This window comes from Dermochelys coriacea, chromosome 1 (assembly GCF_009764565.3).
Source record: "Dermochelys coriacea isolate rDerCor1 chromosome 1, rDerCor1.pri.v4, whole genome shotgun sequence".
NCBI classification, from domain to species: Eukaryota; Metazoa; Chordata; order Testudines; family Dermochelyidae; genus Dermochelys; species Dermochelys coriacea.
In genome coordinates this window covers 138,237,702-138,250,462 of record NC_050068.2, presented here as the reverse complement: position 1 = coordinate 138,250,462, position 12,761 = coordinate 138,237,702, and the positions used below count along the sequence as shown (strand labels likewise).

The following is a 12,761-nucleotide window of genomic DNA, read 5'->3' as shown; positions in this document are numbered from 1 at the left end:
GTGGATTTAAGACTGAACGTTAGACACTCATTTTAAAATTTTTTTGGCTATACAGAATAGATAAGAACATCTCATTTATTTACATTTGTATGGTGGTACTAAAGGAAGCTTTGTTTTTCTCCATGATCAATAAAAAATTAAATTGAAGATAGCCAAAAAACAGAGCACGTAGCGGGGGTGCTGGAACAATCTGTATAGTGGGGGTGCTGAGAGCCACTGAACCAATCGGCAAACCCTGTATATGATGGAAACCACTTCAAGCCAGAGGGTGCGGCAGCACCCCTAGTTCCAGTACCTATGGCACTTAGCTGGGCTGGCTTCTCTAGCAAATGCAAAGTCATGCTCTCTAAAGTTGGCAAGACATGTTTGAATAAGTGGGCCAGGGCTATAAACAGTGAAATTGAGGCTACTCTTTCTCTGGTTTGCAATCTTTAGAAAAAACAAAACAATCCAATCCTGACTAAAAAAATAAAAGCTCTATGTTAAATAGCGTATAATTATATTAAACATAATTATACACACACACACATACATATTACATTACATAACAATGTAAAACATTAAAAAGTAACTTTCTTGTAAAAGTTCTTCTTGATATCTACTACAGTGTAATAGAGGCTTCAGACAGATGTCCCGTAACCACCAATGCCCCTGTAATAAGGAGAGGAAGAACTTTTAATAATGAAGAAAAGTGCTCTAAATTTCATTACCTGTAATTTTTTAATGTTAATGTTTATCAGGGTTTTTTTTAAACACAATCAAATTACTTTAAAATTGCTGATATTCCAGCAATTATGAATTAGTTGCACGTGACCCCTGTGGCCAATGTGCCAGGTCATCTCCCAGTGGCAGGTGGAGTGGGGTATACTCTCCCCTTTATGTGTACAAATTATTCACATAATGTTAATGAGGAACGATACACATTAAACATTCAGGTTTCAGAGTAGCAGCCGTGTTAGTCTCTATTCGCAAAAAGAAAAGGAGTACTTGTGGCACCTTAGAGACTAACAAATTTATTTGAGCATAAGCTTTCATGAGCTACAGCTCACTTAGCTCACAAAAGCTTATGCTCAAATAAATTTGTTAGTCTCTAAGGTGCCACAAGTACTCCTTTTCTTTTTATTAAACATTCAGAAAATTATGTACCATTCTTGGGCTGTAAACTGGTCAGTGGAAATTTGGTTCCAATTTATGGCAGGTAGAGAGACCAGACAAAAACTCTATTACTGGAAAAATTGACATTTATTCCAGATCTAAGGGTATACTCTCCTTTAAATATGTATGTGTAACTTTAGTGACAGTAGGAAATAGGTGGATGCATGCTGAGGAGAATATTCTCTTTAAGGCCTTACATTGTACTTATAATCAATCCTGTTAGTTATCACAGTATTACTTTCTGCTCTGATGTCCCATAAGGATATCTGACCCTTACACCCTTTCCTGATTAGAGCAGTACCAGAAAAGCACAAAGGAATAAATAATACTTACTCTTATGTTTTTAAGTAGAGCTGTGCAAATAAAATAATTTTTGATTCATTGGCAATTTTGAAAAGTAAAATAAAAATGTTTTGGGTTAGACTGAAAATGAAAATGTTCCAAATTTTTGGCATATTGAAACAAATAAAATCTTGGATCTAATAAAACATATTGCTTTGACAAAATCAAAATGTTTCAATTCAATTTTGGTTTTTTTTTAACATTTTAAATTTTTGAAAATAAAATTAAAGGAAATTTTTGAAATGAAAAATCTTTTCAAACTGAAAAAAAATCAAAATGTTTCACTTAGAAAATGTTGAAATGAAATGTTTCAATTTTTTTCAGATGTTTCCCCCCTAAAACAATTTGGCAAAACTGACATAAATCATGAATCTGTGTGTGCTGAATCAATAAAAAAAGCTTCAGCTGAACAATTTCACCCAACTCTAGTTTATAAGTTTAACTGGTAAGTACACAGCTTTTCTTGCTGATCATTACACTTGAGTCTTCATTCATAGAGGCTGCCTAGTTTACACTCTGAAATTAATCAAAAATTGGTGCAAGTTTTATGGAAAACTCAGATGATTTAGTCTCTAATCCACTGAATCATACATGAGAAAGAAAAGGAGACAGACAGAAAGAAAATGGAAGCTTATTTTGGCTTTTGGAAATAAATTATCCTCATTAATCCCATACATTTAATAATGTATATACCTGCTGCATACTAATATGTAAACAAATTTTTAAAATTAATAAAGCAAAAAGCATAAACTAAAAGAGTTATAAATAAATGAGATGCATTACTATACCTTCAGCTTAGCAGCATGACAAGAGATCTCAAAGCAATGGCTTACATACTACATGACCATTACTTGCATATTTAAAGTACTGCAAGTGTTATAATATTTTCTCTGCCCTTATTGCTTGGTTACACATGATGTCATATGATTGACCACTATGGCTTTCTGCATTATTTCAGTTAGCTAAATTCAAAGAGCTGTTTTATTGTCCTTTTAAATACCAGTTGCCAGTCATTCACAGAACAAAATTACACATCATACTATGTAATTTAGTGTTAGATAACAGTTTTGTAATGTACACAAATACACTGGGCCAAATTAATACTGGATGTAATGCCCATTGACTTCAGTGGATCTACATGAGGGAGGAATTTAGCCCGTTAGTATTGTACAAAATTAAATTCTTGAGTCAAAGTCTTTACTTGTAGGTTTGTAAAGTCCTGTGTTTGAAACACAGTAATATAATGAAATGTTCTGACCTGACCACCCTTGAATCAAGCAAAAGAAATAGAAGAGATTTGTACCCGTGACATTGATGGGGAGAAGCAAGAGAAATCACTTGGCATCTTGTTTCCATTTCTCCTCTGATTTGGGAGAGGTAGTGCTTGTTCCAATTAGTTTGCTTATCCAGTGTAGAAGGGTATTATGTATTGGATTTGTCGGCTCTGCCTAGCATGACATCTGTATCTTCCTCCTCTGGTGGATGGGACTGCAAATGAATACATTCAAATCAGTGTTCACTGTTTAGTCATACAAGACTAATTTTAAACAAAGCAAGTAGAAAGAGATTAGAGGTAATTACAGGGGAGCAATGAATAATTATAGATATTCCAATAATGATATGATTATTGTTCCACAGATACATGAATACAGTAAAAAGCAAATACCTCAACATACTGGAAATGTTTTAGTGTAGAATTAAATGTGTATAGGACACACTTTTAATGGGAAGAGGAAATGCACTTTATTATGTGCATTTGCTGCTAGTGTGCACACATTATGACCAATTTTAGGCATTTAAATATCCATTTGTGCATGCCACTCTAGTATATTTGCTAAATTGGGGTAGAATGTACATACAAGTTTTTGTACACACAAATACATTGACTACCACTGAAAACTGGCGCCATGTAAGCATTAATTTGAAGATATGCATTAAGAGGCCCAAAGCTTTCAAAGTACCAATCCTTAGGTTCAGAAAAAAAAAAGATAACAAAGTTCACTTTTACTAATCAGCTAGGAATGCATTCAGATTTAAGGATAAAAGAAAAACTACAGCTATACATTTGGCTATAACTGGTGTTTGATTCTGGTGTCAAGATAAGATTAACCAGGAGAGGAGTAGCTGCTTAAAGAATTAACTTAGCACTAGAACTGTCAAGCGATTAAAAAAGTAATTGTTAAACAATTGAATAACATTTATTTAAATATTTTTGAATGTTTTCTACATTTTCAATATATTGATTTCAATTACAACACAGAATATGAAGTGAAACAGTGCTCCCTTTATATTTATTTTTATTACAAATATTGCACTGTAAAATGATAAAGAAATAGTATTTTTCAATTCCCCATTGAAAGTACTGTACTCCAATCTCTTTATTATGAAAGTTGAACTTACAAATGTAGATTAATTAGTACAAAAATAACTTCAATTCAAAAATAAAACAGTGTAAAACTTTAGAGCCTACAAGTCCACTCGTCCTATTTCTTCACCCAATCGCTCAGACAAACAAGTTTGTTTACATTTGCGGGGAGATAATGCTCCCCATTTCTTGTTTACAATGTCACCTGAAAGTGAGAACAGGCGTTGCATGGCACTGTTGCAGCTGGCGTGCAAGATACCTATGTGCCAGATGTGCTAAAGAATTCCTATGTCCCTTCATGCTTCAACCACAATTCCAGGAGTACATGCATCCATGCTGATGACGGATTCTGCTCAATACAATCCAAAGCAGTGTGGACCAACGCATGTTCATTTTCATAATCTGGGTCAGATGCCACAGCAGAAGGTTAATTTTCTTTTTTGGTGGTTTGGGTTCTGTCGTTTCCACATTGGAGTGTTGCTCTTTGAAGACTTCGAACGGATGTTCCACACCTCGTCCCTCTCAGATTTTTGAAGGCACTTCAGATTCTAAACCTTGGTTGATGCTGTAGCTGTCTTTAGAAATTCACGAACGGTACCTTCTCTGTGTTTTGTCAAATCAGAATGCAGATAAAACAGAGTGGGAGACATACATTCCTCCCCAAGGAATTCAGTCGCATTATTTTTTTAACGAGCATCATCAGCATGGAAGCATGTCCTCTGGAATGGTGGCCGAAGCATGAAGGGGCATGCAATGTTAGAATATCTGGCACAATAAATAACTCGCAATGCCGGCAACAAAAGTGCCATGTGAACGCCTTTCTCACTTTCCGGTTGACGCTGTAAATAGATAAGAGGGCAGCATTATCTCCCATAAATGTTAACAAACTTGTTTGTCTTAGCGATTGGCTGAACAAGAAGTAGGACTGAGTGGATGTGTAGGCTCTAAAGTTTTACACTGTTTTGTTTTGAGTGCAGTTATGTAACCAAAAAAAAATCCTCATTTGTAAGTTGCACTTTCATGATAAAGAGAATGCACTACACTACTTGTATGAGGTAAATTGAAAAAATACTATTTATTGATCATTTTTACAGTGCAAATGTGTAATAAAAATAATATAAAGTGAGCACTGTACACTTCATATTCTGTGTTGTAACTGAATCAACATATTTGAAAATGTAGAAAAACATCCAAAAATATTTAATAAATTTCAATTGGTATTCCATTGTTTAACAGTGTGATTAAGCTGCAATTAATCACGATTAATATTTTTTAGTTAATCACATGAGTCAACTGCAATTAATCAACAGCTCTGTTAAGAAGTTCAAAGTATTATTTAGAAACCATGCAAATAATTCAGAACATGTTACCCATAACCACTAGACATGGAAAGTATAGAAAGCCAAATAAGCAAGAGAAAAGTCAGTTAAATGGAAGAAAACAGGTGTTTTAAAATAGAATAAAGGTCCTGACTCTAATACTGTTGTAGTTTCACCTAACAATAAGTAATAAGTGAAAAACATTTTCTCCTAACTTTACAGTTAAAGACACAGTTTCAAACTCTCTCTATTTCCATTTTGTTTGGAAATGGGGGGGGGAACCCACATGCCTACTCTATGTCTGCCCTACTTTCCCCCCTTTTGAAGTTATATACTTCTCTGTAGTGACTGATCAGTCCTTGACTAGTCAGGACATCTGCTTACATCGTTTTCTAGATACTGTGAAATATTTTTGAGCCTGGTTATTCTTTTTAGTGTTAGATTCCCAGCTGGCTAACTATTGGGGCTCTTGCCTATGGCTGTTGTTTACAGTATATTTCCAGAGTTTTAGTTTTGTGCACCTATGTGGTTAAGACAAACAATTTTTTCTCCCTTTCTTGGCACAGTATTTAGCATGTAGTTACCTAATATTACACGATCAGACCCTAATTATTATCTTTGTGCCATTCCTCTTCATAGAGTTCTCACAAATCCTGTGGGAGTTGAAGGTCTAAAGCTTGGCAAACAACATTTCCAAAGCAGTTTCAAAAGTGTTTAAGATCATACTAAGCAGCCATCTATTTAAATTATTCCAGGACACTTACCTTATAAATGTTATCTGCAAAAACACCCACAAACTCAGGAGACAGGGTATCTTCCCCCCCTTTGAGAAAAGTGTTTTTTTCCATATACGGTTTTTAGTAAAACTTTGAAGCTGTCTTTCTTTCCTCAGCTTTTGTGCTGATCACCACAACTGTGAGTAGCTCATATAAACTTCAAGCACAAAAGACTTTGTTTCCTAGGTAACTTCCCTGCCCTTCACTCCCCCCAAAAAAAGTTTGGGGCATGGGTGGAAACACCACACACACACACCAACACACACACACACTATACCATTTTGTTGCTGATTCCTTCCCTGAATAACAATGGATTGCTGGACAAAGAATGTAGTGACCTGACTTCAGGCTCTGACTTGTCTGCCAAAGCTACTGTTTGGCAAACAATGGGAATGACAACTGTCCAGAGAATAAATGTATGCTTTTGCTCTGGCATCATTTTGATGGTTTCTTATGGTTTTGAAAAATATTGGCCTATTCTGAACATTGCAAGAAAATAAATGCAATCACACCACATTATAGAGTCCATCTTGATCCATACCTTCAAAGCTAGTCAATAGAAGAAATGATCTTGTGGTCCACTAAACCTATCACGTTACCCAAAATGGGGGGAAAAATGTTGTTCCTTATTGATCAGAGAGTAGCATATAAAAGTTTTCTTGAGATATGGCAACAAATTAGAAGCAAAAGCAAGCAAATGAAAGGGTTAGAGGTTTGAAAGGGAAAAAAATAGTGAGACAGGACGGTTAGTTTAAGAGTGCTTGTTTTTCCAATACCTTTCTGCTCCATGGGGTCATTGGCAACACCAGTGGGGAAGGCGAGCGGTGCTGTTAAACTATAAACATGAAATGGGGGGGGGGAGATAAAATTAAAAACATACACAAAATGTTTTTGATTAAAGCACATCAATTTCTGTCTAGAGAAATTGCTATAAAAGATGTAAATTGAGCTATAACCGCAACCTAAAGTTTCCAGCAGAAAAATTCACCATCCTGAAAAAGGTTCCTTTGTCTCTGAAGAAACCCCCAATCTCATCACCTGGTGCATAAAGACATGTCCACACCCCAAAACTGTACTGATTTAGCTAAACTGTTTAGCAACTAATATAGTTAAATTGGGGGCAAGCCCGTCTGCTGTGGCCATTGTTAAAAATCATCTTCAAGGGTGCCTTATATACCTTTAGCATTACATCAATTCCTTACAGATTTAAGCCAAAACTTTGTAAGGTATTCATCCAATTACATGTAATTATTTATTCATGATTAAGTTAAGATTTATCTGCTCATCTAAAAGAATGAGTGTAAATAAGGCTGATTCTAAAGATGATATATCTAAATATTCTGTAGATCAATTTCATTTTTGATGTTAGTATTAAAAGAGCCTAAGTTGTAATCATAATGTCAAAATGACAAAGGATAATTGGCTTTAGATTCATTTCCTTATGCTTTAAAGGGTAGATAGAGATGTCCAGCACAGTTACATGTTCTTGGGTGAGTTGCAGGATAGTGTTGATGTCTTTTTATCTCCAAGACCGTGGTTTGTTTGTGATTAGTGTCTTGTTTTAACACCGATGACTGAACGACGATGTCTTTTGAAATGATACATAAAAAATAAAAAAAAAGAAAAGAAAATGTAGCCCTTGATAACCTTAAAAGCTTTGATTACCAAGTGTTTCTCATTTTGGTTAATAGTGGCTCTGAATGGTCTCATTTTGTAGGCCCTCAAAGAAGAGAAATGCTATTATGGGCCATCTTTCCCTCCTGATCGACACTGAATGTACCCAGTGTGGAACCACTGGAGTGAGAACTCTTTTCCCACAGCAAGCAGATAGATATGCTGAGGCTCCCAGGTACTAATTCTTGGTACTGAACCAAGACAGCTTTCCGTGGAAATAACATCACCCCCTCTACACCTACCCAGGACCTATACAGCAAAGTCCCCTCCAGTATTATCTTGCTTCCTTGTGCGAGACTAAAACTGACTGCAACTTCCAAAATTAGTTGCCCACACATCTGATGGAAAAAAGGAGGAGCAAATCAAATCAGAGACCACTTCCAATTTATTAAAAATAGATAATAAGCCATCTAGATTAGGTCCAAAACCAATTCTCTTAAAATGGGAAAGGGGCTAGGAAACAGGACTTTAGCACAGACCAGTGTCTGATATTACTGCAGACAAATGCTTTCATGGTTTTTAAGGGAACCAAAAAAATAATTATGAAATTTAAGTTTCCACTAGCTTTTCAGATACGCAAGGATGATACTATCCTTTCATCACCGAGCCTAGTCACCAGTAATTGACCCAGAGCAGAATTACAGCAGTAGAGATTATCCCTGCAATTCAACTTTGCTGCTGAAGATTTCAAAGGATTCCTAAGAAGAGTGCTGAATCGAGACAGACCTCTTGGGAGTGACAGATTCTTAAATGTGGAAATCCTTGTGCTATTAAACAAAGGGCCATCTGGGGCCTGTCAGCACAGTGGTGACCAAGGGAGAGGAGAGAGCATGGGGATTCCTTCTCTCCCACTTTGTGCCTCTGCTCCAAGGCTGAAAATGAGTGCAAGGACTGCTCCATGTTTGCACCCAAAACAGCATCTGCCTCCCCAAAAGGAAAAAGCAATGGCAAGGTTGGGGCTCTGGCCACAAATTTGACAGAGAAGATGGCCTCAATCAGAGGGAAGCTATGTTGTATCCTATAAAAGAGTGAGTGGTGTCTGCACTAGCCCAGTGTTCCCAGAATTACTGTGTCAGTCCTAGGGAGCTGCTACTGGTACAGTCTTCCTGCTCCCTAGCTCCTCTCAAAGGCCACAATATTCCCAAATGGGCCATTTATGTCTACTGAACTCTCTATCTACCAGTACTACATAGTTTTTATTTGCTAAGGATGGGAGAGGGATCCCTTTCAAATACAGCCCCCCTCAAGTAAGTTTGAAATGGTAAATGATGATTTCCAAGTACCACAGTAACAAAAAACTGGTTATTCTAATAGTAGGGTTTTGCCTACCCAACTACTGTTATAATACAAGCATTCTCAGAAGGCAATTGTGGAAATTGAAGCCTAGAAATGCAAATTCGGCCATGGAAACAGTGGGAAAGAAGCTAAATCACATGACTGATAGGGGAGGGTTGTTTTTTTTAAATAATCATTCATAATGCTTTGTTGCTCAATGCAGACTGCATAATGCCTGAATTACTTTCCAAAAATGACTTTTTTTTAAATCCTTAAATGGATTAAAAAAAATTACAAAACTCTGCTCCAATGCTAAAAGCAGCCATAAAATGCCAACAAATCATAATAGTGTATTCATATTAATGGCCTAAAATATTATCAGCACTGATAAAGGCACTCAATGCCCACAGAGATGTTACGGGATTTCTGAAAGACTTAATAGGTAAGAGGCCATAATCTACATTAGAAGTGCTTGTGCAGGCAGAATGCTATTGGCAAAAATGTTAGGATTGTTTAATAATAAGAAAATAGAAAAGATTTTTATTGAAATACAACTCTAAAGAAAGACTTGGTATGACTACACCACAATACTGGGTATTTAAAAATATAGAGATGAAAGAAGGAATAAAATGGCTGAAGAAAAAAACTTGTTTAAATAATACTGTCTTTAACATCAGCTTTTCCATTCTCAAGCCTTGGCTTCAAGGAAAAAAAGGTGTGTTCTTAATGCAAGTAACTAACTCTAGTTAAATCTGAGTGAAGATAAGGCAGTCTGTAGTTGGCACACAAGTCAGCAGGTTATATTAAAGATATGGGAAAGACTAGTCTTAAATCCACTTGCCAATTCATGTGAAATCTACAGACTGCCTTGTCTTCACTAGGGCTTTTAACCTCAAGTTAGCACTCCAGTTAAGAACACATCTTTTTTCTTAGTCAGGCACTGCCTGGATGACCAGTTCTTATCCAGCCAAGGTTGGTAGTGATTGAAAATATCTTCCATCTGATGACTGGTCAGTGAATCTCATTTCCGTTCCCAATAGACTCCATCACAAAAACCAAACCACAAGTGGTGGCAGTTTCAGCATAGAGGCCAAGAACTGAGCTTGCATGAGGCTACACTATTCATTCAATTCTAGGTGGTTCATCCAGATTAAGAGCGAGGCACTTGGTGGGGCAATCTGAGGAAGTTTTGTACTGTTGCTGTCCATGTTTTATCTGTGCTGTGGCTAAATACAGATTTTCAAACAAGGCTGTCAAGCTGGCATCTGTTACATCATTAACTGCCCTCTCCTTTCCACAGATTGAATCAGATCAGACACTGTCTTTTTTCAGATGTTACTTTCTATGACAAATTATAGGCCCAGTCCTGCCAGGTGCTGAGCACTTTGCATGATGGACCCTAATGATAACATTTTAGGTCGACCACTGATTTAGGGAGCTGTCATTTTGGGTTGCCCAACTTAAGACCACTTACGCCTGATATTCAGATGTGCTGGGCACCTAAAAAGTCCATTTGAAGTCAGTCGGAAGAACAAAATGTTATTATTTAAATAGGTCATACCTGGAGGGTTGGTTTGTTTTTTAAAAAAATCTCTCACAAACTCAAAAGACCAGCTCTAACTGGCTTGGGAAATATGTAATTAGTCATGAAATCATATTAAACACCCAGGGCCATTCTGGTCTGTCAGCTAATTTTGTTTGAAGGCAGTTTTCATAGTGCATTTTAATAGTGTTGTTGACAACAGCAATGGCAACAGTTGATCTGTTAAATACAAATTCAGTATTTTTAAAGGCATTTTTCTGCACTAGACTAGAAAGATTCTTCTGAAGCCATTCCAGTCTAGTGTGTAATTAATTACTTAGGGACTTTTGCTGCAAACACTGACACATTTGAATACCGTTACTTTTATGAGAGATCCCATCATCTTCAATGCAACTCTTTTCATGGGTGCAATTGTTAATGTGCCAAGTCTTTGAAATATCAGACTATCCATGTAAAAATCTTAATTGCACAGATACATATCCTATTTTCAGCATCTCTTTGACGTTAACCACTTCTGTATGGTATAACATACCAGGTTATGCAAACCTTAAAACTAATCATGCAAGTGACTATGAAGGCCACCTGCAGTTGTGCACTTGCCAGCTTGGCAATTCATAGACCAACTCAATTTTCTGCTCCAGTAATGGGATGAGGAGGAGGAAATGCAGCTGGTCTACAGGGAGTGGCAAATCACTACTTGATTCCTTTTTCTCCTCCCAAGAGTTTTGGGCTCTAGTGTTGTTTATGGTTTGCAAATAGGAAGGGAAGGCTTGTGAAAAAAGCAATGTCCATGTTGCATTATGCACTTCGCATGCCTCATTCGAAGTGACAGTATTCCAGGAAATGTTGGTATTTCAAAGTAAGTGACTGCACAGAGGATATGGAACCCATAGCAAAAAGGTTATAGGAGAAATAAAAACCAAGAGCAAACAACTCATTGTGTTCCTCTGTTCAAAGCTGTTTAGTGAGTGCAGAAAAGTTTTCAAGAGCAGAAAGTTTTATTCCCTGTATGTTTGTTTAATTTAGAAATGGCTAAACTGATTTTTTTTCCTCAAAATTAGTTCAAAAATTTACTTAAATTACATATGTTAAATGTTAGCCTGCAGGAAATCTTGATGACTGATTCCCAAACCCTTGCAAAGAGAGGAAGTGCTGACAAAGCTTTAACAGTAATGTACCAATGACACAATTTATAATTCCAATAACATTATCGTTGACCCTAAGAGCAAGAACTAACAAAAAGGGGATTAAGCATTGTTTATAGCCCTGATTTCTGTACCACTGGACAGGTCAAAAAGAGAGGCCATGCTGGAAACTTCCTTTCTGGATGACCTTATGATAAAATTTAAAAAGCTGAAATCACCCCAGTGCAGAGGGTCAGCATGAGGCTGGCCTACTTCACCCAAAATGAATATACAACTCTTCAATAATAAGACTCCATAACTTTTAAATATGAAAACAAAAATATATATATATATTGGGAAATAAGCTGTAGGAGAAATGTGAATTAGTGGTTTGAAACCAGTGCTGAAACCAGGATCTCTTGAGTACTAATTCTGTCTCTAACACTGACTTTTTCAAGTGGCACTGGGTGAATCACTTAACCTCCTTGTCTCAGCTTCCCCATTTGTAAAATGGAGAGACTACTACTTCTCTACTTCAAAGGCAAGTGACAAGGATAAATTAAACCACTTCTGTAGAGTGCTTTGGAATTGTAAAGCACTGTGTAAGTGCTAAATAATGTTACTCTCCCCATAACAGAATTTTAAGAGACCAGAACAAATCATTTGTTTGTCTTATGTAGCCAAAGCAAAACTGCTTATTTAATTGATAGAATAATTAACATTGTTGGGAAAAGGAAAAGGGGTGCTAGTAAAAGATCAGTGTATTTCCAATGATTTGAACAAAGGTTGTGTATTATATTAGACATGAATATTCTGTAACATCACAGTATCTTTTTCAAGTAGTCAGGCAATATTGGTAGAGAAAATGTAAAAAATAGTTCTTACTATGCTATTTTTTCCCATTTCATTGCTATAAGACACAATCTTGCTCACCTGCCTACTCTCAGAATTTATATCTCCATATGTTTACTTTCCACAAATTTTTGTTTTATCTTCTTGTGGCTGTTTATTTTAGTTTGGAACATTACAAGTGTGATTTGTTAAGATGTTGACAATCCTTTAATGATTAATGTAATGCTTCAGTGTTTTGACAAGGTAAATACAAAAATAAGATTTGTTTTCTGATAGAAGTCATACCATACACGGTGTGCTAACAGAGGAAGGCACGTAATAATAATAATCCTATAG

General features: G+C 36.3%; 1 protein-coding gene across 1 annotated transcript in view; it reads right to left on the bottom strand.

The window, feature by feature from the left end:
- NHS (NHS actin remodeling regulator) overlaps positions 1–12,761 on the bottom strand; it is a 334,288-nt gene that overhangs the window by 12,856 nt on the left and 308,671 nt on the right. The window contains 2 exon segments of the mRNA XM_038393569.2: positions 2,801–2,880; positions 2,882–2,985. Coding sequence (XP_038249497.1) covers positions 2,801–2,880; positions 2,882–2,985 — 184 coding nt within the window.